The sequence below is a fragment of the Cygnus atratus genome, chromosome 27 (assembly GCF_013377495.2).
Source record: "Cygnus atratus isolate AKBS03 ecotype Queensland, Australia chromosome 27, CAtr_DNAZoo_HiC_assembly, whole genome shotgun sequence".
NCBI lineage: Eukaryota > Metazoa > Chordata > Aves > Anseriformes > Anatidae > Cygnus > Cygnus atratus.
In genome coordinates this window covers 5,168,054-5,193,696 of record NC_066388.1, presented here as the reverse complement: position 1 = coordinate 5,193,696, position 25,643 = coordinate 5,168,054, and the positions used below count along the sequence as shown (strand labels likewise).

Here is a 25,643-nt window from a genome sequence, read left to right as displayed (position 1 = left end):
ACTGCGATGAGGCCTCCCCTCAGCCTCCTCTTCTCCAGGCTGAACAGGCCAAGTGACCTCAGCTGCTCCTCATACATCTTCCCCTCTAGGCCCTTCACCATCTTCGTCGCCCTCCTCTGGACACTCTCCAACAGTTTCACATCCTTTTTGTACTGTGGTGCCCAGAACTGCACACAGTGCTCAAGGTGAGGCTGCACCAGAGCAGTGTGGGACAATCATTTCCCTCAACCAACTAGCAATGCCGTGCTTGATGCACCCCAGGATACAGTTGGCCCTCCTGGCTGCCAGGGCACACTGCTGGCTCATGTTCAGCTTGCTATCAACCAGAACCCCCAGGTCCTTCTCCGTGGGGCTGCTCTCCAGTGTGTCTCGTCCCCCAGTCCATACATATAGCCAGGGTCGCCCCGTCCCAGGTGCAGAATCCAGCACTTACTCTTGTTAAACTTCATGTGGTTGGTGATTGCCCAATTAGCAGAGTATTAACAGATTCCTGAAGCCTGAAAGGTGTGTTTTTGGCTTTGTTTTGTTTTTGTTGTTTGTTTGTTTTCTTTTTATTGGGAGGGGGGTAGTTATTATTTTTAATAGCAGGCAAAAGGTAGGAGCTCTTGTGCTGGGTACTTTGGTTGTGTGGTCTTTCAGGGGTGCTCTGGCTAGGGCACAGGAAGCTTAAAAAAATTACATAACACCCTGCATAAATACACATCAAATAGCAGACGCTGTGCTTCCATCCCAGTCGCTACCCATTGGCAGATGTGGTGTGGTTGGATAGGCCAAGCAGTGACTGCATCCCTTGAGGGATGGCAAAATAAAAATACTAAGAAAGATAAGTAGTGGATGGGCAGCCTTTTGCTTGTCTGCTGTGTATCCTGTTGCAAGCACTACAAACAACAAGGATTTATATCAGCTGCTTTGCTTTGACTTCCACATTTCAAAAGCTGTCTAATTTTTCTGGCAAGCAGAATCTAGCATGGCTTTTGCTGTTTTTTATTTCAGGCTGGTGGGATAGAAATGGTTACACAGGGAACAGTGTGTTAGTGATGTATTTTGGAGCAATTGAGTAGACATCAAGGTATGTAAGGAGGCAAGAAAGGAAACCTGAGTTTATTTCAATCCTGGGGGATGGGGGGGAAGGGGAAGCAGGGAGGGGGAAGGTAATGGCTTTCAGAACTCCCTTCTGCAATGGTTTTGGCTTGGAGTGCACTGTAACTGGGTTTTTGCAGTTCCCCTTAATGATGGCAGGAATTATCTATCTGTATGCCTCCAAGTAGGAGATAGCAGAGGATGTGTGCAGACCTGGTGAGTGATTCTCTCCAGATGCTGTTATTTTGCATTTCAGAGAGTCAGGAAAGAGACAAAGAAACTCTCTGGCTTTGCAATTGCATTTCTAATCAAAGATCTGAAAGCAAAACAGAAAAACAAGCTTAATAAAATAGCAAAAGTCTCTGTATTATAGCTGGCCTGTTTGAAGGGAAAGCTGGAAATATTGCAGAGACTTGGCTCATGATATGCGTAGATGTCCCACCCCCAAGTCCAGGCAGGGCTGTCTCTTTCTGGGCTTTTCAGTATTCATAAGACTTTTCTGTGACTTTTGCGCAGAGAGAACATCCCAAGGTTGGTGTCACGAGCATGTCGTAAGTGTGTTCCTGATGCATCTCATAAGCATGGACACAGACCTGGCCCAAACATCCCATCTCACAGGTTGGACTAGATCCTAGATGTGAAAATACTCATCCCTGTTCCTGCCCTCACCAATAAAACAACTTGGCATTTGAAGGGGGGGGAGAAACTCTTGGCTTGGACATGTTGTACCCATTTACCCAGAGCATTTTGGTTTTCCTGCATTGGCCTCCATCTGGTAAAAGCATCCCCTGGACATGTTCCCACCAGGCTGGCTCCACTGTGGTCAATGGCACTGTTTATTACAGGTGGGAATTCTGCCCACTTTTTTTCAAGAGATACTTTACAGGATGCACAAGAAGCATTTCAGGCTGTGTACTGTCAACTTGAATTGAGATCTATGTGCACACTCTTGTTTTTTTTCCCATGTTTCAAGCTGTGCATTGCTTGTGAGAAGACAGTTATCATTTCTCTGCACATCTCATGATCACTGCATCCTTCGGACATCAGACATGGAAGAGAAAAGGGCAAAATGGTTATTCTTCTACATATTATATTTGAATGCTGACTTCTGTAGGCTCACAGGCTGATACAAACTCGTGTGTGCATGGATGGCATGTATAGACCAGATCTCCGCTTGCCTTACTTGGCTCTCTAGTGCACTTCAAGACATTTGGTTTTGCCTTGACTTTGAGTATGGGTTAGCAGCTGGGAGAAAATCAGAGTTTGGCTCAGGTTTGTAGCACCTACTCATGTATTGGCAGTACAGCTCCTGTGGTGTTTGTGGGAAAGTTTTATAGTCCAACCCTTGAGTTAAAACCGTTGGCATCACCCGTACCTCTGATCACTGCTACCTGGGGCTTGTGTTCTTTGCAAAACCAAATCCCCAGGCAGTCCTGTGCCTTTCCCCTGTTCTAAGTCACAGGGTTACAGGAGGCAGTGGCAAGGGAATTTGTCTTAAGGCAACAAGAACAGCCAGAAGTGGAAGTTTAAGCTGGAAAAAATAAATAAATAAAGCATATTCCAGCACGTGCACAAAACACACAGCAGTTTGTAATGCTGCATAGTTGCAGCGGTTGGGAAGAGCATGGAAGTGGCTGGAAGAGCTGTTCCTCACAGGTGGCCCTTGTGAGGATTTAGGGTAAAGGTGAAGATGGTGATTCCTGTCAATCCTTTGCAGCTCCATTCATTTAATTTCTGCTGGTGACATTGCTTGACTATGTGTATTTTATCTCCAAAAACTACTCAAGCTGGGGATTTATTAATAACTGTATTGGCCGAGCCGCTTTCCATCATTTATCGGCAGTCCTGGCTATTGGGGGAGGTCCCAGTTGACTGGCGGCTAGCCAATGTGACGCCGATCTATAAGAAGGGCTGGAGGGCAGACCCGGGGAACTATAGGCCTGTCAGTTTGACCTCAGTGCCAGGAAAGCTCATGGAGCAGATTATCTTGAGGGTCATCACGCGGCACTTGCAGGGCAAGCAGGCGATCAGGCCCAGTCAGCATGGGTTTATGAAAGGCAGGTCCTGCTTGACAAACCTGATCTCCTTCTATGACAAAGTGACGCGCTTGGTGGATGAGGGAAGGGCTGTGGATGTGGTTTACCTTGACCTCAGTAAGGCTTTTGACACCGTTCCCCACAACATTCTCCTCAAGAAACTGGCTGCTCAGGGCTTGGACTGGCGTACGCTTCGCTGGGTTAGAAACTGGCTGGATAGCCGGGCCCAGAGAGTTGTGGTGAATGGAGTCAAATCTGGTTGGAGGCTGGTCACAAGTGGTGTCCCCCAAGGCTCGGTACTGGGGCCGGTCCTCTTTAATATCTTTATCGATGATCTGGATGAGGGCGTCCAGTGCACCCTCAGTAAGTTTGCAGATGACACCAAGCTAAGTGCGTGTGTCGATCTGCTCGAGGGCAGGAAGGCTCTGCAGGAGGATCTGGATAGGCTGGAGCGATGGGCTGAGGTCAACTGTATGAAGTTCAACAAGGCCAAGTGCCGGGTCCTGCACCTCGGGCGCAACAACCCCAAGCAGAGCTACAGGCTGGGAGATGAGTGGCTGGAAAGCTGCCTGGCCGAGAAGGACCTGGGAGTATTGGTTGATAGTCGGCTGAATATGAGCCTGCAGTGTGCTCAGGTGGCCAAGAAGGCCAACAGTATCCTGGCCTGTATAAGAAGCAGTGTGGCCAGCAGGGCTAGGGAAGTGATTGTGCCCCTGTACTCGGCTCTGGTGAGGCCGCACCTTGAGTATTGTGTTCAGTTTTGGGCCCCTCGCTACAGGAAGGACATGGATGTGCTCGAGAGAGTCCAGAGAAGGGCGACCAAGCTGGTGAGGGGTCTGGAGAACAAGTCTTATGAGGAGCGGCTGAGGGAGCTGGGCTTGTTCAGCCTGGAGAAGAGGAGGCTCAGGGGCAACCTTATCGCTCTCTACAGTTACCTTAAAGGAGGCTGTAGCGAGGTGGGGGTTGGTCTGTTCTCCCACGTGCCTGGTGACAGGACGAGGGGGAATGGGCGAAAGTTGCGACAGGGGAGTTTTAGGTTGGATGTTAGGAAGTACTTCTTTACCAAAAGGGTTATTAAGCATTGGAACGGGCTGCCCAGGGAGGTGGTGGAGTCACCATCCCTGGAGGTCTTTAAAAGATGTTTAGATGTAGAGCTTAGCGATATGGTTTAGTGGAGTACTTAGTGTTAGGTCGGAGGTTGGACTCGATGATCTTGAGGTCTCTTCCAACCTAGAAATCTGTGTCTGTGTCTGTGTCTGTATCTTCCAAGAGACAGTTTGGAGGCTGAATTGTTGAAAAGCTCCAAATCTCTGCTTTATTCTCTATATCTCTGCTTTACTTCCAAAAATTGCTGTGTTCTCAGCAGGGTCTGATGTTTGGCTACTTTAAAATGAATGAGGCATTTCCTTGTTCTGTGCAAATCAGTCACGCATTTTTGCATCATTTCTGTTTTGCAGTTAACCCACCTTAGGAGTCTGATTTCTGCACCAAAAAGTGCGAGATTATACCAGCAGCTCCTGAGCAGGAAGGAGCAATCAATATAACAGCCCCCAAACTTGTGGGTTAGTTCCCAACAAACCAAGTTTGCCAACTTCTCATTTTATCTAATTCCACCCACCCCACCCCACCCCACCCCCCCTTGAGTGTATCTTCATACATACATTTACTGACCAAAGGAGCCCTTGATGTGAACAGCTCCAGTGAAATATTGCACCATCTTAACAGGACTAAAACATAAAATATATCCTAGTTACACATCATAAACTTAATGTTTTATGCACAAGGTAGGGGGAGGAAAAAATAAAATTTTTCCTGATAAAAAAAAAAAATCCAAGGAAGTGAAAGTGAATCATTTCAACCTTCCTTTGAGTAAAAAAAAATCATGTCACTCTTCAAACTATTTATGTTGTGCCCCTTTCTGGTTGGCTCTAGATATTTCCAAGCTGTGAAAAACTTTTCAGTACATTCAGTCAATTCTTCTCTAGACCTCCACAGGCTTCCAAAATCTATGCAAGGCCTTTTAGGAAATCACAGTGATTGATTTTGGCACATATGGTTGATTAGTGGCAACCAAAGTCTGGCTTAGTTCTGAATCCCTTTCAAGTGCCCTGTTTTGATGCAAAGCTGTGTCGTGGAGTGGTGTTCTGCAGAATAGCATCATGCAGAGGAATGCAGGTACTGGAGATGATTTGAGACTGGTGCAAAAACACCAGGCTCTGAGACAAAGCACTGAGTGGCTGAGGGTACACCTTGGATATACAAACTCCTGAAGCTGAAAACAGCATTTTTGCTGGATTTTTGTATTGAATATCCCTATGGATACTCAACCAGGAATGACAGAATTAAATTAAAGGTAGGAACAGGAAATACTGGTTCATTTTTCTGTGGAGGCTGAATGCACTGGGAGACACCTGCTGCCTTTCACAGAGCAAGGAAATGCCTGCCAGCATTGTACTTATGGTTTAGGAGAAACCCCCAGCTATGTTCCATTTCTGCATCCTACCCACCCACCCAGCACAAGGCAGGTTGGACAGGCAGCAAGCAAGGTGGAGGCCAGAAAACCCTTCTTTACATTTGGACATGAGCCATAATGGAGCACATGAGACCAGTCCAAAGCTTTTGCCCTCAGGTTCACCCGAGGACAGCAGGTGAGTGAACAGCACAGCAAGAGGCGATAAAACAACACAGAAAAGCCGGCACGCTGCAAAACAGGGTGATGATGCTGGTTGGATCAAGCGCTGGAGCATCCCAGTGAGGGAAAGTGTATGGCAGGACTCTCATGGGTGCCTGATGGAGCCTGGGAGCTGATTAGGTGAGTGTGTTGGAGTAGAAGCTGAAGCTTTCGGACACAGTTTTGGAGTCACTGCGGGAGGAGCCATTGGAGGTCATGTCTACAGAGAGACGTTTGGCCTTGTTGCTCTCCTCCAGCTCCTCCTCAGCTGCACCAACCGCTAAGGATACGGTGGTCTCTATCCGGCTGACCTTGTACATGCTGCTCTGTGTCTGCAGGTACCTGGCTGACTTCATTTCCAGGCCCTCGTACTCACCAGCGCTGACAAATGGGCACCATCGAAATGCATGCTTGAAGCCTACACGAAACCTGCCAGGGCAGAAGAGATGGGGAAAGGCAGAGGTGAGGAATGTACGGATGGGGAAAGGACACCATTATATGTGTGAGGCCAGAGCTAAGCACTGCAAAACAATGAAAAAAATGCTACTTTCCACTAAGTGGTGAAAAAAAAACACTGATAAATCTCATTTAAGTGTGAGGGCTGTCTTGATACATGCCTCATATCCTGCAGGGGCTTTAGGAAAGACTTATTAAGGTAAGTCTTGTATTATCCCCACAATGCAAGCAGCCCCTAGCAGAGTATGGAACACAGCTATCCTGGAAAATCTCTCCATTCAAAGTCTCCTCCATCAGACTCCTCTGTGTTTCCATCCTCTCCACACCCTGCTGTGCTGAGATGCTGCTGAAAGTCACTCAAACCCACCTGTCATTGAGGCAGCAGTAGATGATGGGGTTGTACATGGTGGAGCTCATGGCCAGCCACATGATAGCCAGGTAGACCTGCTGAATGAACTTCTGCAGGTACCACTCGCGGTTGAAATACTGCAGGGTGAAGTAGATGTGGTAGGGTAGCCAGCAGAGTGCGAATGTGCACACCACAATAATCATCATCTTCACCACCTGTGAGGAGAAGAGAGGGCAGGGAAGCAAAGTCATGTGTTGACACCCCAGAGGTGGGGTGTCACACTCCAAGAGGGGCCACTTTGTCTTGCCTTGGAAACCTTTCCAGTGAGGAACACATGGCCAACACCTTGACTAAACCATGTATGGTCATGGGGAACACACATATGCAGGACACGTCCTGCACCATTAGCAAAAACAATGAAACAAATTGTGACCTGTTTCCACTTTGATAAACTCTTTTTGGCTGTGGTTACTTGGGACTGAGCTCCTACTGTGCCTGAAGTTCCTTACCTTCCGCTTAGCCGAGACCTGCTCATGGTAGCGGTCTGAGGAGTCACCAGGTATCTCGCTTGCCCAGAGGGTGATGCTGACCACAGTGTAGGCGCACCCTATCACCAGGAGCGGCAAAAAGTAGATCAGGACGGTCATGCAGAAGTGATACCTAGAAAAAGTGATGGATGTTGAGTGTGTCCTCTACCTATTCAGTTTTTTTCTTGCAAACCAATCTTGGAAGCAGAGTTTCACAGGGGCAGAGGGAATTTGGCATGATTCCTGCACACAAGTTGACTGCAGAGCTTGGGGTTAGGAAGAACTCCCTAGTTTCATCCCAATCTCCTCCAAGCCTTCACTACTGGCTTTTGGCATGCTGGCACCCTCCCGAGATGGGATAGATAGGACTTGTATTACCTTTGTATAGCAAGGACACCTTAGCTGATGTGGCTCTACTATCACTTGTACTCTACTTACACCCCAATTTATCCTAAAGATGAAAGCTCACTCTTACCAGACCTTTCATCTAGCAGTCCTGTGCAATTTTTGTTTTGTTTTGTTTTTTAACATTTAAAGAATGGTAACATTAAGCTGAAGAGAGATGCAGGATTTCCCTGCATGGCAAATGCTGAGTCTTGGATGCACCTTGCCTGAATCCTGATCCACTGTAGGTTTGGCCAGACTCAGGCAGCAGAAGGCATAATCCTGGTCCCGTCTGCCAAAAACACAGCTGTGAACAGCTTGAACAGCTGTGTGCAAAAGACACGACAATTATCTTTTTTTTTCTTTTTTTTTTCCTAGTTTATAATTGCAAAGCCAAAGCTCAGAGCAGGGCTGCACGAGCTCATGCTCTCACCTAGAGAAAGCCACAGCATGAGCTGTGGGAACATCCTGCTAGCAAAAGATTAATGTAAGGTTCATAAAGACAATATGGTAGAAATAGACTTTGCATCCATTGTAGCACTGGTACATGCTGTATTTCTTCCCAGTGCCAATCCAACTGGTTCATTTGGACTTGTGAGCCTGGTAGCATCTTGAAGGGAGGATTCGCAGGTGCAGTGAGACTGACTGTCAGCACACAGGGAAGGCAGAACTGGGTGACAGAAATATTTTCATAAACTTGGTGCATATAGTTGAGAAAGGCAATGTGTTAGGGTCCTTGGATGCCAGGCACTGGGTCACACACAAATTTTATGTGGTATTATTATACCTAAACCCTTCCCTGTCATAGAGCTTTTTAAAAACCTTCCTGTGAATTCATCAGCTGTGTTAGTTTTCCAGACTCATGGAAAGGGCAGGATCTTTGCATACTTTTTATAACATGGATAAGTAAGCATAAAATCAAATGAGAGTCTGAACTAAATAGTTAGCACAGATTTGGGGTTGTTTTGCTATGAAGTCCGTGGGAACCATGAAAGGTTGCAATAGCCATTGGGATTACAGGGGGTTCAGGGAAGGATTTGTATTAAATAGTAACTGCTTAAAAAAAAAAAAAAAAAAAAAAAGCTTTAAATGCTGTTTTTAACAAACAGGAAGGGAATGGCTGGTCTGACCTTGCAGGTTCCTTCCTACCATCAATGCTTGCAAAAACCTCTCTTCCCTGCAGAAAGACAAGTGATAGCGCTGCAGTTTTCCCACAGCTTTAGGGTACTTGCACGAATTTTCAGGGAGCTACAGCAGTGCTAAGTGGGGTATGTGCCCATTTCAAATGCAAGGTACTGCATGTGTTCAAGGCAGTTCAGGCTCTGTAGCCTTGCACTCACTTGTCCTCCTAGGAGCTATGATTAAATAATCCCTCCGAAGCGTAATGAATGGGTCAGGCTCTTCATGCCTGATGAAACTCCTGCTGCTCTGGCAGGGACGGGGTTGGCCCCGGACCCATGCTGCCATGTCATCTCCTCCTTGTTTTGTACCTGCAATCTCATTTGGCCTCCTCTCCACCCAGCACTAATTGCATTTCAGCTGGATTTTGTAGGGCTGTTTTCTATTTTGCTAATTAAAGAGGCGTCTCTGTGGCTCCACAGTGAGGCTTTTGTTCTTCCCGTGCAAAGCAGGGTCTTAAACCAGAAGCAAACTCTTGAGGGCGATGCAGAAAAGCCCCAGAGCAACCAGAAGAGCCATTAGAGTAATGCAAGCAAGAGGTACCCTCATTTTCAGAGCTACCTGGGCATGGTGGGGAGAGAGATTTCTAAAGCATTCTGCTGTGTTTTTTGTTTGTTTGTTTTGTTTTGTTTTTTGTACTTTGGGTGCTGAAAACCATCTATTTGTTGTTCTGTCTTCAAGGACTGCAGTATCAGACCACTTAGAAAATCCTGGATTTTGCAATGTAAAAGTCTTCAGTGTGAGGATTTAGGGTCTCGTACAGGCTGGAGGAGCCCAGAGGAGGTAAGGGACAGGGGCATGAGAGGAGAGGGCATCTTCTTTTGCCTTGCAAAGCCCAGATGGTTGCTGCAGGCTCTTATTTCCCAGAGAGGATGGCAAGTGGAGCAGCTTTTCCCCTTCCTTTAACAAACCAAAATGGCAACTAATGAGATCGGAACAGATCAGATATCTATTTCAAAATCAAAAGTGGGAGAGGGAATCAGTAGTTAGCAGCAGCCAGCAGCTGCAGAATCAAATGTAGCTGAGTTTCCAGCTCCTGTTGCAGATACGGCACCTCCTGCTACTGTCTGCTTCCTTAAATAACTGCACCAAGGCCATGCAAGCAGGAAGGGTGTTTGACAGTGGCCCAAACACTCATCTCTGCAGAGTTATTTTGGGGCAATAAAATAACATCTTGTGCTCTGCACTGTGTGAGTTTGTATGGTCTGGAGAGCCTCTGCTGTGCTCAGCCTGAGCTGCAAATTATTTTCCATCCCCACCAAATATTCAGACTTTGTCTGTTAAAAAGATTAAGCTTAGCATCTGCTTTCCTGGCTGCCCTGAACTGCCTGCAGAGCCTCCAGCTCACCAAAGAGCATGGGATGCTCAGGCTTTGAAGTGGCACCCAGATTCCAGCAGCAAATTATTCATGGGTTAATAGTGGCATTTTTCTCTCAAATTAGCTCTTGAAAAGGTGATGGTCCTGTCATAGAATCATAAAGGTTGGAAAAGACGTTCGAGATCATCTGCTCCAACCATCCCCCTGCCACCAATATCACCCACTAAACCATGTCATATGGCTGAACAGCAAATGATCTGTCAAAGTATTGCTCTGAGCTTGCACTGGTCACTGCTTCAGTCTGGAGAACCTGGGGGCTCAGCCCCATCCTGGCCACATGAGCTGAGTTTCTTGCACTGGTCCAGAATAATTAAGGATGAAGACACCTCTGGAGGTCAGCTGGGCCAGCCCTAGCTTATTTCCTGCCTTGCAGAGAGACCTTTGCCAGGCTCAGGTTGGCTTTGAACACCTCTTCATGCATGTGTGTCCCCTGCTTTGGCTCCAGTACAATTTCACAACACTATTTCATTGGTCCATGGAACTGGAGATCACAAATGCCTTTTTTCTTTTTTTTCTTTCTTCTTTTTCCTTAACTCATGACTCATTTAACTCACTGCATGACTCACAGACTTCAAAGAGCAAACCATGAAGGACTGCATGCTGGCAGTCCAGTGGGGTTGCCCAGACCCATTGGAAATGCCAGATTTAATTAGGTGGTACATTATTGTGTAGGAAAGGTGCTTGCTGAGCCCTCCTAGCCAAACACTCACCTTCCAGCCTGAGCTGACACTGTGTAGAGCCTCTTTTCAGAGCTTGTTTTTTAAGCAGCTTAGTGATTTTGGGGGCATTTGGACTCAGCACATCCCAAAACAGATTTCTCTGTTATTGTCTGGCCAAGATACACCTGACAAAACCCTGTTCCCTTCTTGCAGGAATAACTCGCACCTCCAGGAAGCCTTTAGAGACATAGGTTGCGGAAAACGTGCTGCAAAAAAGAGAGCCATGTCTGTGTGTGTGACTAAGCCTCCAGGGGCAATGAAGACTACATCCCACAGCCAAAATATTGCATCTCAGCAGTTTTACACGAGTAAATCCTTTTACTCAAGGATTAGCATCCCAGAAGTGCTGGAAGTGTGGCAGAGCATGAGGCAATGTTTGGACTACAAGCAGCATCAAACTCATTTTAATTAACCTTAATACACCCCAAGATGTCATGGATGGAGATTTTGCTACTGTCCACCAGGTAGCACCAGCTTTACCTAGGGTAGGGAGAGGATTTCTTCATCACAGGGGTCCTTCAGCCCTTCCCACCCTTCCCACTTCTTTTTTTTTTTTTTAATATATTTTTATACATTGACTTGTCACTGATGCTGGGAAAGTCCACTCACGTTTTTCCATACACATCGGTGCTGTGCTCTGGCCATGCCACCAGACACACCAGCCGGCCTGGCAGCTCCTCCATCACTGAGTAGTAACCCTGGGGGAAGGCCAGCAGAAATGCCAGGAGCCAGATGACACCAATGACCACCTTGGTGGCAGTGGCTGAGAGCCGGGGTTGCAGTGGGTGGATGATAGCCATGTACCTGCAAGGGGGGGAAGAGGAGAAATCAAGGCTTGAAAGTCCCTACATTGCAGCTACTGTTTCAACTCTCCCATGTGTGGGTTGTACTTTTGACACCCCCTTTGCGCATCCTGGCAGCCCCCCACACCACACAAAAAACATCAAAGAATCCCTTCTGGGAGGGGTTCTCAGCCAATTCTCTTTCAGCAGCCTCACCTTGAGATTTGAGTCCCATTTGAGACACTCATTGGCTTTAAGCTGAAAAACAGCTTCACTAACACAACCAGCAACCAGCTGCTTCTGCAAAGACCAATTTGTACAACGCCACGTGCGATGCTGCCATCTGGCAGCACCTGCTTTGGCAGCACCCAATAGTTTTGCACCCAAGCAAAATCGCATCTATACGGTAGATCACATTGCCAAGTATTATAAACAGGAGAACTGAAAATAAGTATACAGGAGTGGCACAGGTGAGGCAATCCAAGCTGTCACCTTTGCCTGCCTGGCCTATGGGATCTTTCACCCTGAACATTAGTTGTCGTACATGAGGCAGACTCCAGCAGTGACAGGGCAGATTGAATTTATCCTTCTGCAAATCTGGTTTTGCAAAGCTGATAGCAGTGCTGGAAGGATTAAGTGAGCATGTTGGAAATTTATTTCCCTCCCCCACGACAAGCTTCAGAAAGAGCCACTATCATATAACAAGGCGACACACTGCATTGTTCTGCATGTGTTACCATCCAGGGCATATGCAGCCTTCTCTATTTCTCTCCTCACCCCAACTCCTTTCAGATGATGGACAGTTTTTTCTTTTAATTTTTTCATAGATGAAAAGTACTCCCTGTGTTGCATTTTTGTGCGTCCATTTGCTGAGACAAAGGTTCAGGGCTTAATATTGACATATGCAGGAGGCACTGCCATCAGCTCTTCCTCTGCCCTGGGGTACCAAACCTTATCAGCTTTGTTCAGCTGAAAATTCACCGGATAATTATCCCTCTGTAATCTCCACCGGCTGTTTTGGTACCTGAAACGGAAGCTGGTTAGGAAGAGTGAAGGCAATGGGTGTTAGCACTGCTCTGACACAGTGGCCAGCAATGCACTTAAGGGTCTATGAGGCCTCCTGGTTTCTGCATCCACATTGCTCATTTTCCCCTCATTGGACCACAGTCAGAACTGGATGAGGTTTGGTTGGGTTTTAGCACAGGGTTCCAAGCGTTTTATCCTTTGTGTCTGCTCCCGAGAAGCAAGGTGTCATTGCACCCAAGTTTGCAGCTGTGCTCAATCCAACAGTTCAAGTTCAAAAATGTGAAAGGTGGAAAATGAGGGATTTCTGAGAAAGTTGGGCCATTTCTGTTGAAATATTTGCCTGGAAAAACATCTGAAATTGAAACCTCTGGAAAGCAAACCAGCACCTGATTGCAACCAGCCAGAAATGCTCTTACATCTCTGACCTAATTTCTACCTATGAACTTTGGAGGACTTTACTCATCAGTATAAAGCACTTTATGGCTGCACAAGCCCTTGTAGGTGATAAAATGTCCGAATAATTGCTGAAATGATGAGCTAAACCACAAGCACATTGCATAGAAACCTTTCCAACTGCCGTCGATTTGTCTGCAATGCTACCTGCTCTTGCATTCTTGATGGTGAGAAGACAGCAAAATTAATAAGACCATCACACTGAAGAGCCAAGGAAGAAAAGAAATGCACCAGCATTGCAAGGACAGGGTCAGGGAGCAGGAGGGAGTGAACTAGTGGTGTTTTGGGTAAAACTGCCCCTAAATATTATTTTTTGGCAGCAATTCCCAAACTGCCACTCCTAAGTGACATCTGAAATAGTCCCTCGGGGATGCTCTGGGCTTCAGCCGTCTATCAGGAATAAAAATGGAAATAATACCAGTTCTCACAGACAGGGGCTTTGACAGGGAATTAAAAAATATAATAAAAAGGGTCTGGGCTCCTTGAATGAGCTGGTATTATGGACCACAAAAATGCTGGAGATAGATGAAAATGTACAAACATGCTGAAAATAATTAGACCATTATTTCATATTAAGATATCATAGAATTATATGATAATTGTATCACTAAGCAGAAAATTGTTCTAACATTTTAGGAACTGTTTCCTTCTTGGTTTTATCTTTTCCTTGACAAGAACATTTAATGCAAGATTAAAGTGCGGAGAAGGGGGGAGCAGAGAATATGATTTTGTGGCCTCTTTAGCTCAGATGACAGTCACTGGCTTGCTTATATTGGGGTGGAAAAGCATCAATATGGGGAGTAAACCAGCTTCTTTTGCTTTCCTCCAGTGCTGGGTCTGTTCATCTCTAATAACTTTCATTTTCTTGCTGATGAGTTAGACTTTACACATTTCTCTACCCTGTAAGTCTGCGTGTTCCTGTGTGTGCATTTCTGCGAATGCAGCTGCAACGCCCAGAGTATCTGCAAGATGCTAGTGGCCGTTTGGCCCCACGTGCAGTTGTGGGCAGGTGGTTTTCAGTATTGGACTTTAAGACATCAATCAGAGCTTAAGTGCCAGGGAGCTATGCCCTCCTCAGCTCGACCCCACAGGTCCCAGCCACACCAGTGAGAAGCAGGCTCTCAAAAGCAGGCTAATGGGTTTATTAGCTCATATTTCTCCTCACAAAGTGTCTCTGTGGCCCCGCCTCGTCCATCTCCCTGTATCCTATTAGAGAGATATATTTCTTTCTCCACCATCCGAGAGGGTGGTTTTCTTGACTGTAAAGGAACTGGGTGTTGCAGCTTGCTGGGGAGCAATCATTCTCAGGAGGCAAGAAAGAGGGGGGACGCTCTTGTATGAGTATCCTGCCCTCGCCACTGCAGCATGCAGCAGGTAAAGAAACACCATGGGCTCTTGAAGTCCCAATTCTTCGTGGGGAATGGGCTCTTAGTTGAGGATTTAAGGGCAGATTTCATACATTAGGGAAAGGTTTATTTCCTGGTGCTCTGCAGGTGGTGCATGGTATGAAGCACCAGAAACAGGGGTGTTTGCCTTGTATTAGGCTGCAGAAGATGTTGGGTCAGGAAGACTTAATGGTACCTGTTCTTCAAGATAAAGTGACCTGCTGTTGCTCACCTTTCGGATGGGAGTCCCCTGCATTCAAGTAAGAAACTGCAGGTTTTGCAAGCCCAGTGCCGCTCAGCTTATTGCAGGAGAGACCCAATGCTGTGCAGCAGCACATCCCTTGCTCCTTTCCCCCAAAATGGCCACCACTCCGCAGTGGGGCTGGTGATGGCTCCATTTGTCAGCAGCTTAATAAATCCACCCCATTTAATTGGCCTGGCCCTAAAGGACACAACTTTATGCCAGATACTTTCTTTTTTTCTGCTCAACGACATAGGCAATGCCATTTGCTGTTGTTTAAATATTGTATTGCATTTTGGAGGGGGGGTTGTTACAATGGTGATGCAATAGCATTTGAGTACAATGTTGTACCAGGGTAACTCTGAGTGTATCAGTCATTAAATATACAGGTGGCTACACTGCCTCAAATGTACTATTCATCGCATCTGGAAATCTGCAGTCTGCCTGGATAACTAACATTACACAATTCTTTCCACCCTCAAGGAGATGTGATTAAATAATAGCAAAAATTTATGAGGCATTTTTCATCCCAGAGTTTCCTTATCTTCTTCATTAAGTAATAAGGATACAACAGATAAGAGATGAGTAATCCATGGGATGCAGAATTTATGCCGTGTTTTACTGCCCAGCAGTTTCCCATCCTGAATAAAGAGGGTTTTAGTGCAGTGTCAGTCTAGAGAGGGGCATGCAGCCTAGTCAAAGTAGATGCCCTGGACTGAATTGGGTCAAATACTTGAAAGCAATTGCCTTGAGATCAGATTTTTGCCTGCAGGATGACACTCTGGGCATGGAATGGGTCCTTCTTACCCTAGAAACAAAAAAATTTCTCAGTGAGAAAAAACTGCTTTTACCATAGAATCATTAAGGTTGGAAAAGACCTCCAAGATCATCTGGTCCAACCATGCCCCTACCATCAATATTGCCCACTAAAACGTGCCTCTAAGTACCACCACATCCAACCTTCCATTAAACGTCCCCAGGGATGGTAATTCCACCACCTCCCTGGGCAACCCGCTCCAGTGCCTAACCATGCTTTATGTGAGGACTGCATCACAACAGCATGAATGCAAAAATGCCACTCCTCCAGCAGGTTTAGACAGCAAAACCCAGCCCATCTGTCTCATCTTGTCATTCTGGCCTCAAATGCCACATATCTGGATGATGTCTGAGGATGCTAGCCTGTCCTCAGACCCAAGTGATGCTCAACACTCTGGAAAGTATCTTCATCAAGCAGGAGGCTGCAGGTTTCTCACAGGCATTTCCCCGCAGCACCAATACAGCACAGCAGCTTTGTATTTTGACAGCAATTCCATGTTTCCTTCAAGCACTATTAAAAAGGACAAGTTAGCCACAGGCAAACAGTGACCTGAATTACGCCAGCAGCTTTGCGATCTCCCATGCCTTTCCAAACAGCACTCCTCACGATTCAAATGCCATGGCCATGTTTGGTTTGAAAAGCCAAATGCAGACAAAACAGGATCAACCCCCAGTTATTTGCATAAGGCTAGTAAGGAGGCAAAAGGCTCCCTCCTGCATTCATCACATTTGCTGATAGTGCCAGGGTAGGATGGAAGAGGAGGACCCAAAGCACAACCTGGCCCTGTTGGGAGAATTTGTGCAGGTGCTGTTTTTTGAAGCATCTGTAGGACCCCTTTAACTACTGCCTAAAGAAAGGAATTAGTCCTGGCACTGGTTTATAGCTGGGGAATGAAGGTGGGAAATACAGGGTTAATGACCCATGAGAGCTGTTGCACTTACTGCATGTGTGAGTCTCACTGCGCCACTGAAGTGTTAAGAATAAATTAAGAAATCTATCAAATAAGTGAAATATCTTACCCAAGGCCCTCAAACTCCTACGGTAGCTTGTGCCAGCACCCACCCTGCAGATGAGCACTGTGATCACCTCAGAGGCATGTGTAAAAACCTGAGTCTCCTACACCTCCCAGCCACCAAACTGTTCAAACTGCTGCTGTTTCATCATAGTTACACATTTATTGCCACAGGGATTTTAAGCCCCCTTCTCTTTCCAAAGACAGATGTAATTTATTTTTTGACAGGCTGAATTAATATCTAATGAGCAATGGGGAATTAATTCTGTCAGACCAGAGACTACGTCTGGGAGCAGGGACATAAAGCATCTTTGCTGAGTGACCCTTAACCTTGTCCATCCCCAGCCCCCTGCTTTCTAGCCCCGGCTGGGAAATCAAGGCTTCAAGCCAGCCCTGTGCTGGGTCTCCAGTGGCTTTGTAGAGTTTTTGTAGTGTTCAACTGTGCTTGATTTTTTGAGAATGCAATAAGCTGCTTCTGTTATTGCTAGCTGACATGTAGGAAATGGCACAGGGCAGCTGCTTCAGGGCTGGCCCCAGCTTGCCCCTTCAGGCCCACTTCACTCCCCCTCGCTCTTCATCTTCCAAATTACATCCCAGCAGAGCAAGATTACACATTGTCAGGCACAAATCAAAGTTCTGCCCTGCACCCCCCCAGAAGACCATTAAGTCAAGATTAAAAAAAAACCACATGCTATATTAGGGTGTAAATGACTAATTAATCTGTCTGTGCACTGATGTAATTTGTCCTCTCCAGAGGGTTTCTTTCTGCATTAATCGCCTCTTAGGGAAGGCACTGGGTCACTGAGCTGGTGAATATATTCCTGGTATTCAGCTGGTTCATCCAACCTGGGAGTTCAAGCTTGCAAGCTGTAAATAATTTTCTGAGCCAATTTTTCTGCTGCAAATAATATGGGGTTGGGGAGATATTAACAGGTCTCAGCTGCAGGCTAGCAATTTTAGTAGCCACAGAGGTGAATGAGTGAATGAAGGTTTGCAGATTTGATACTTACTCTGCAGCTCCTGCTGGCAAATTGATGGATCTTGAGACGCCTAATGTAATTTAAGCCATTTGGAGAAGAAAAAAAAAAGTGGGGGGAGAGGGAGGGGAATGTAAATAAGATTCCAGTTTGATGGCCTAGCCCTGCTTGCTGGTCTGGCAGCATTAGTGCTGGTGAATGTAGGAGAGGGGGGTATCTTAGTGAGCAAAAGCAGCAACTTGGCTGAGGAGCTACAGGAGGTTGGTCCGACTGTATGTCATTTTTATAGCTGGTTTAGAGTGAAGACACTTTGCAGAAGAAGGGAAATTGCTTTGTATTAACTACCTCAACTGCTGCCCTGTCCGAACTCGGAGTTCGTGGCATAGCTGTCACCCTTCTCATCGTCCATTCCCAGGCACTGTATGTTCCATCTGCAGTGTTTTTGTTTATGCTCACTTAAATCTTTGAGACTAGAGATGATTTTTTTTCTGATTCTGCAGACAATCCAGGATTCTAACCTTCTGCTGTATTCCTGGTCATCTGTCATCAAGGAAACTCATTCCTCCATCAGAAGTTTGCTAACAGTGCAGGCAAATGGTGGTGCTCCGAAATTAATCTGGGTTCCACGGAGAGAGAAAACGTGAACTGTTTGTCTAATGTTGCTCCCTTCTATTCTCCATAGATATTTCAACAGGCTCTTAGGGATGTCCAGAGGTGTTTTGTTTGTTTGTTTTTGTTTTTTCAATGTGTGGCAGCAAATTAGCTTGGACTCAGCATGGGCACTTTTCCTAGTTTCTCCTGGAACAGAGTTTGTTTTCTTCCCAGTAGCTGGTATGTGGGCTACTAAGATGGTGAAGGGTCTAGAGGGGAAGATGTATGAGGAGCGGCTAAGGTCACTTGGCCTGTTCAGCCTGGAGAAGAGGAGGCTGAGGGGAGGCCTCATCGCAGTCAACAGCTTCCTCACGAGGGGAAGTGGAGGGGAAGGCGCCGACCTATTCTCTTTAGTCACCAGTGATAGGACCCGAGGGAATGGTGTCAAGCTGAGGCAGGGGAGGTTCAGGCTGGACATCAGGAAGAGGTTCTTCACTGAGAGGGTTGTCACACACTGGAACAGGTTCCCCAGTGAAGTAGTCACGGCACCAAGCCTGTCAGAGTTTAAGAAGCATTTGGACTGTGCACTTAGTCACATGGTCTAAAATTTTGGGTAGACCTGTGTGGTGCCAGGAGTTGGACTCGATGATCCTTGTGGGTCCCTTCCAACTCAGGATATTCTATGATTCTATGTGCTGTGTCTTGGATTTAGGAGCAACATAATGTTGATAATGCAGTGATGTTCTAGCTGTTGCAGGGCAGTGCTTACACTAAGGTAAGGACTTTTCTGCTTCTCCTACCACCCTGCCAGTGAGAAGAATGGGGACGCACAAGAAGCTGGGAGGGGACACAGCCAGGACAGCTGGCCCAAACTACCAAACAGATATTCCATACCAGACCATGTCATGTGGGACAATTAATATGGGGTAGCTGGCTGGGGTGGGGAAGACCACTGCTTGAGGATGAGCTAGGCATTGGTCAGCAGGTAGTGAGCAATTGTGTTGGGCATCACATGCTTTGTACATTCTACTATTATTATTATCATCATCATTATTATTATTTCTCTTCCTTTTTCTGTCCTATCAAACCGTCTTTATCTCAACCCATTAGCTTTTACTTTTTTCCCCTCCCAGCTCTCTCCCTCATTCCACTGGGGGGGTGATGGGGGAGGTGAACAAATGGCTGTGTGGTGTTTACTGGTCATGAAACTAATTTGGTATTGGTACTCAGCATTGCCATCACCTTCAGACTTCAGAAACCACCTTTCGAAAACTGCTAATAATTACACTTTTTCTACTGAGGGAGCCAATCTATGAGGGGGACAGAGAGGACATTTTTCCCCACTTCTTCCCTCTCCCTTTCTTTCACCTTCCCCTTTTTCTCCAGGATAGTTACAATAGCTCTTCAAAACTCTGAATATCCTTGGGATGTTCAAACCAGCATGTTCCTATTGTTACATCTCCTGAATGTATTTCAGGTTTTGTTTAAGGTTAAACAACCACGTAAGAATTCCATCCAGAGATCTGGCCCGGGGCAGGACAGTTATGAGTGACAGGGAGGGCGGGAGGATATGGGCAGGCACCTATAACAGCAGGCACCTCTAGTGCTTTGGAACTTCACGCCTGACCAAGTGCAGAATCCTAGAAAACTGGCAAAATGCTTGAAAAAGGTGTGTCATCACCCTGACAATTCCAAAGAGACACAAATCACTGCAATGTGCTGGGGCTTGGCCTACACTTACCAGGCCGTAATCAACACCACTCCAACCCCTGTGATGTGCCCCATGGCTGGGCCAGAGAACCACCCTGTGCCAGTGTCAGTCACCCCATATGCAAAACAAAACAATGGATGAGGAAGTCAGGTCATTTAGAAAGGAAAGGAACTCCTACTCAAATAGGGGAGAAGGAAGAAGACAACGAGGCAGGCTACCCCAGCATAGGGCCATCACAGGGAACAGGAGGATGAAGAGAAAGAAAATCAGCAGTAACCACCCAATCCCTATCCCTGGGTGAGCTGCGATATATGCAAAGACTTTCCAGCCATTGTGCAGGCAAGCACGTTGTCCCCTGGCTGCTGCAATGCTGGGATTTTAGGGCTGGTAGCCTGGAATTAGAGGTCAGGGAAGCCAAGCAGCTGGGATCCCTCTCTAGGGAAGGGGGCATTGAGAAAGCCATTGGAAACGGGGCACAAGCCCTCAGCCTCTGCAGGCGGCTCCTGTCAGGTGTGAAGGAAGGGGATCCCTTCAAGGAAGACGTGGGGGTCTTCCCCACGTGTGGGGGAACACCCCTTCGTGTGGGGTTGCTGAGGCTCGAAGAACAGCAGATGCTGACTGCTATCACAATGCTGCACCAGCGGCAATATCACACGAACTGAGACTCCCTGATTGCAATCCATAAGCTGAGTCATTGACTGGAGAGCCAAGGAGTGATCAGCAAGACTCACTCACTCTTTATCCTTCCCATATGGCCAATGAAGAGCGGAGACTAACGGGAGACTATCGTTACTTGAATAAAGTCACGCCACAGCTGAGTGCTGCCATGCCAGACATGCTAGAACTTCCATACAAACTGGAGTCAAAGGCAGCCCTGTGGGATGCCACAACCAATATTGCTAATGCATTTTTCTCCATCCCTTTGGCAGCAGAGTGCAGGCCCCAGTTTGCTTTCACTTGCAGGGGCGTCCAGTCCACCTGGAATCGACTGTTCCAGGGGTGGAAGCAGCCCTACCATTTGCCATGGAGCGATCCAGACTGTACCAGAATACGGGGAAGCTCCTGAACAGCTGCAATACATAGATGGCATTATTTTGAGGGGCAGCTCAGCGGAGAAAGTTTTTCAAAAAGGGAAGTAAGAGAGTCCAAGTCCTTCTGAAAGATGGTTTTGCCATAAAACAAAGTAAGGTCAAGGGACCTGCATAGGAGATCCAGTTTTTAGGAATAAAATGGATGATGGGCATGGTCAGATCCCATGGATGTGATCAACAAAAGAACAGCTATGTATCCACCAAGAGCAAAAAGGAAACACAAGCTTTTTAGGTGTTGTGGGTTTTTGTAATTCCAAATTACTGTCTGATTGTAATCCCTGTCTATGAAGTGATCCAGAAGAAGAAGGATTTTAAGTGAGGCCCTGAGCAATAACAAGCCTTTGAACAAATTAAATGGGAGACTGTTCATGCAGTAGCCCTTGGGCCAGTTCTGGCAGGAGGAGATGCAAACAATGTGCTCTACACCACAGCTGCAGAGAATGGCCCCAGCTGGAACCGCTGGCAGTAAGCCAGAAGGAAACTCCAGGTTGACCCCTAGGGTTTTGGAGTTGGGGATACAGAGGAGCTGAGGCCTGCTATCCTCCAAGTGAAAAAGCAGCACATGAAGGGGTTCAAGCTGCTTCGGAAGCGGCTGGTACTGAAGCACAGCTCCTCTTGGCAACCCACCTGCCGGTGCTGGGCTGGATGTTCAAAGAGAGGGTCCCCTCTACACATTTAGCAAAAGCCACCTTGTTAGTCAACAGAAGGGGAGCTGCCAACCCAGCTGGCCCTGCCCAGTCCCACCTCTTACGTACTGTAGAAGGAGATAAAGTCCCTGTGGTGCACATAAAGGATGTGCTGAGGAAGACAGCCTGGGTTATTCAAACCTCAGGCAAAGGCAAACCCATCCGTGGGATTGCTTTTACTCAAGGACCTAAGTGCATTGATATGCTTGACAGCAAAGTACGTGGCATACTGTCTAGTGCCAAATCAAGCTGCCTGGCCTCCAGTTCTGCAGGATGCTGAGACGCAGCATCATGGTTTTTCCTGAGCACACAATACCAGCTGCCAACCTTGACTTCTGAATTTCCTGCCATTGTTGCAGGGTTCAGAATAGTGCTTGGTATAAATTAATTTTATATTATTTTTTTCCCCTGAGTGGTTGTGCCCAGTCTGAAATAGGTCCCGGTAAAAGAGCAGTCCTAGGTTCAAGGAAAAGCCTTTTTCTTGCACAAATCCATGGCAGGCCTTCCAAAAAAGCCACTGGGAGAATCAAACCCACTTCCCTTCTTGTTCTCTCACAGATGCTGTTACAGCTGTGCTGAGTCTTTCAAAGGTGATTTTGTACCTTCTGGTGAGGACATTCTGGAAACTGCTTGCAGAAAGCAAAAGTGGAGATGATTTAGGTGAGCAATCTGCAGCTGATGCTCCTCTGAGCCTTCAGGTTACGTATTCAGCTGCTGTGATAGATGGCTTAATACACTTTGGGAAACATAAAGCACATTCAGTTCTGTACTTCTATTTTTTGGTGAAAATCAGAACCCCAGTCATTTCAGATACTGTGCATATAACTCATTTTGCTGAGCCTTCGTGGCTCTGTTGCTCTTACAGAGAGTGCTGAAGTGAAGCACTTGCTTTCCATGTTACCACACCACTTTTGTTGCTTGCCATGTTATTTTTTTTTCCTTTTTGGGTTCCTGGAACAAGTTCCTGCATCTAACGCATTTAATTACTATTGTCAGGTCTCAGGCACAGGAAAACAGGCCATTTTCCAGCACTTAGAGATGCTGCATGCTCCATGCCTAAGGGTCAGAAAACAGGCTTTGCTGCCTCCATTCCCAAATTTCCCACCTCCCTCAAAATTTGGGGCCAAGAAATGCAGGAGGGAGCTCTGTGCAGGCAGATGGGACAGTATTTGTACACCAAGGCTGCAGCTTCGTTTGGCTCCTACTTGGCAGGTGAGCCAGGCCTGCATGCACGAGTTTTGCAGTCCACCCATGGGAAAACCCAGCCTCTGTTAAGGGATTGCACATGTAAGAAGAAACCTGGAAATGCCAATTCTCCCCAAAATTCAGCCCCGGGCTCCCGGACCTGTCTTTGCTCACCATTTTCCTCATTGTCCCCCAGCTTCCCTTGTTATATCTGCTTTTGCAGTTGTTCAGGGGCGCAGACTGAAAGCTAAAGGTAAGCTGAAAATAAAAATAAATAAATAATAAAAAATGAAAAAATCATCTGCCTAATTCATCCTAACCTGAAAGGGAATTTGCCCACTGATCCCCAACATCCTTAAAACAGACGGTCCTGAAACAGCCAGCAACACCATCAGGTGGGAACAGAGCCATTCTGGTAGCATTCCTCTTTTTATTTATCACTGCTTTTGTTTTCCTCATATCTGCAGTACCAGAGCTTTGCTATGTCCAACTGATTTTGGGGAGAGGTAGGCTCACAGGCTTATAACCACGCCACAGCAAAACAAAACCTGAGCCTGTTTTTAATGACCATCATCCATCTCAAGCTCCATTTTCCAAGCTGTTAGTGTGTGACTTAAGGCAGCACTGTAGTTTCTTGCTGGGATATATCTGTGCCAGCTTGTGCAGTACTTACACTTCAGCTCAAAATGTGCTGGCATATGGTAGTGCAAATCCCCCCCACACTCCAAAGCCAAAATGTGTTTTACTCCCTAGAAAGAAGTACCAAAAGGAGGTATTGCAGAGCAGAGCTGTCTTCAGGGAAATATGCTGCACTGGAAAATGTGTTGTGCTGGTGTTCAAGAGGGAATTGCAAAGCTGCTTGGATTATCAGTTTATAACTAGTGCTAATATGAAAAAGCCATGAAATCAAAGATTGGGAGATTGGGTGGAGGAAGTGAGGGAGTTGCATACCAGAGATGCTTGGAGGAAGGACCTTGGTATGGCTACTTCATGTCTGTCAACCTCTGCCCCTTCCCTTTGAGGTGAGAAATGCAACATCCCGTGTGCCACTGCACCCTACCAAGTGCTGCTGAACTTTCTATCCTGTAAAACTGCAAGTGGGATCTTGCTCTACCAGCAGTCCCCAGCCAGTCAGCAGCACCCAGACAGGTGTCAGTAAAAGAAAAAGCAACTAAATATGCTGGCTACAGCCAAATGAGGTGAATCCGTGGCATCTCCCTCCCCTTTGACTCACAGTAACAAAATCAAAGCAGTTTTGCAAGATTCTGCAGCTGGGGGGGAACATGCTGACAGGCAATGCAACAACACACATCTGCCAAGTTGAGGCATCTTTCCCGAGCTCAAGCATCTCTCAGAGGCTCCTTAGGCAACCAAGATCAAGCAATGGGAAACACCTCCTGCAGTACAGTGGCACAAGTTCAACACATGTATTTAGTGTCCCGAGGTGATGTCTTTTTGTGCTAAATATCAAGTTTGCTTTTAAATGAGAATGTTGGGGAAAGAATGGACAGCTCTGGAGAGAAGCTGGGAAGGGAAGGGAAAGGACAGAGCAATGCTACAAACGCACACCCAATTACACACTACCAACATGCACAGAATTAAAAAGCCTTCTCTTGAGCTCCTTTTGCAGAGCAGACAAAGGATTCCCTAAGCCACCTGGGGACAGGATGAGGAGAGTGCTTTTTTCAAGCACCTTTACCAAAATGAGTTGTATTTTAATTGCAGTGTTCTCCTACAGCCAGAGATCAGCCGGAGCTGAGCACAGCACCCAGGTAGAGGCAGATCTGGAGAGCAGCACCCTGCAGGGTGCAGGGAGGGTTTGGGGTTTGATGCTCAGAGCTCACCTGTCCAGGGCAATGGCTGTCATGGAGTAGATGCTGGCAAATACAGCAGCAATGGGGAAGAAGTTGTGAAACTTGCAGTATAGCAGACCGTAGTACCACTCATTGTGGATGGCGTAGGTGAAATTCACCACTGTGTTGAAGGCAGACATGGAGGCTTCAGCAAAAGCCAGGTTCACCAAGAAGTAGTTGGTGACAGTGCGCATCCTCTTGTGAGCCAGGATGATCCACATCACCACCACGTTCCCCACCACTGACACCACCACGATGAGGGTGTAGGCAACAGCCCACAGAGCCACCTGCCACGGGGGCTGAATGAACTGGTTGGCAAAAGAATCATTCAGCGTGGTATTGAACAGCCGCTGGTGCTTCAGCTCTGCTTCCAGCGGCACAACGTTATCCATTGCGATGTGGTGCGGCCAGACCAGGCAAGGGACGCCTTGAGGCACAGCACCCTCCTGCTTTAGGGTGCAGTAGCTCAGGGCGCGAGTATGCTTCAGGGCACAGGTCTCTCCTGGTTAGGCCACCGCAGATCAGGGAATGCAGCACGTTCGGGGTGCAAGCGCCTCCTGGTTCATAGCGCAGCCACTTTAGGGTTGAGGACCCTCCCGGCTCCGCGCGCGGTTGCTTTGGGGTGCGCAGCTGGTTGAGGCTGCGGCTCCCTCCCGCCTCCGGGTGCGGCTGCAGCGGGGCGGCCGGCCACGTCAGGGCGACGCCGCTTTCGGGGCACAGCGGCCATGCAGCCGCTACCTCCGCAAGCTCCCTGGGGTCAGCAGAGGCTCGGCCGGCGACGCGGGGCTCCTCCCGTGCCGCGGCTCCCCCCTCCCGGCCGCAGCCGCTGCCGCGGAGCCGAGGCGCGGCCCCAGCTTTTATGGGCGGCGCGGATGGCGCCAGTGAGCGCTGAGCGGAGCCGGAGCCGGAGCCGGAGCCCAGAGCCCTCCCCCGGCCCCCCTCCCGCTCCGCCCAGGTTTCTCGCAGCCTCCCTGCAGCTGCTTTGCCCGCTGAATCCCCCGGCTTTTGGGTTCGTGCTGAGGGGCTGACGGGCGTTTGGGTCGAGCCTGCCTGA

General features: G+C 47.4%; 1 protein-coding gene across 1 annotated transcript; it reads right to left on the bottom strand.

Annotated features, from left to right (window-relative positions):
* Positions 1 to 5,862: 5,862 nt before the first annotated feature.
* Positions 5,863 to 25,104, bottom strand: TACR1 (tachykinin receptor 1). The gene is made up of 5 exons (XM_035568783.1): positions 24,581 to 25,104; positions 11,389 to 11,583; positions 7,102 to 7,252; positions 6,611 to 6,807; positions 5,863 to 6,216 (listed from the first exon to the last, which is right to left on the bottom strand). The coding sequence occupies exons 1-5, from the start codon at positions 24,979 to 24,981 to the stop codon at positions 5,925 to 5,927; spliced, it is 1,236 nt and encodes a 411-aa protein (XP_035424676.1). The 5' UTR covers positions 24,982 to 25,104; the 3' UTR covers positions 5,863 to 5,924.
* Between the last annotated feature and the right edge of the window lie 539 nt (positions 25,105 to 25,643).

What these genes read in the sequence shown, in the direction of transcription:
- TACR1 (XM_035568783.1), bottom strand. Translation starts at nt 24,981, where the DNA reads ATGGATAACGTTGTGCCGCTGGAAGCAGAGCTGAAGCACCAGCGGCTG. An exon ending in ACAGCCATTGCCCTGGACAG is followed by an intron (nt 11,584 to 24,580) that starts GTGAGCTCTGAG and finishes CCCCCCTTGCAG; the next exon opens with GTACATGGCTATCATCCACC. An exon ending in AGGTCTCGGCTAAGCGGAAG is followed by an intron (nt 6,808 to 7,101) that starts GTAAGGAACTTC and finishes TTCTCCTCACAG; the next exon opens with GTGGTGAAGATGATGATTAT.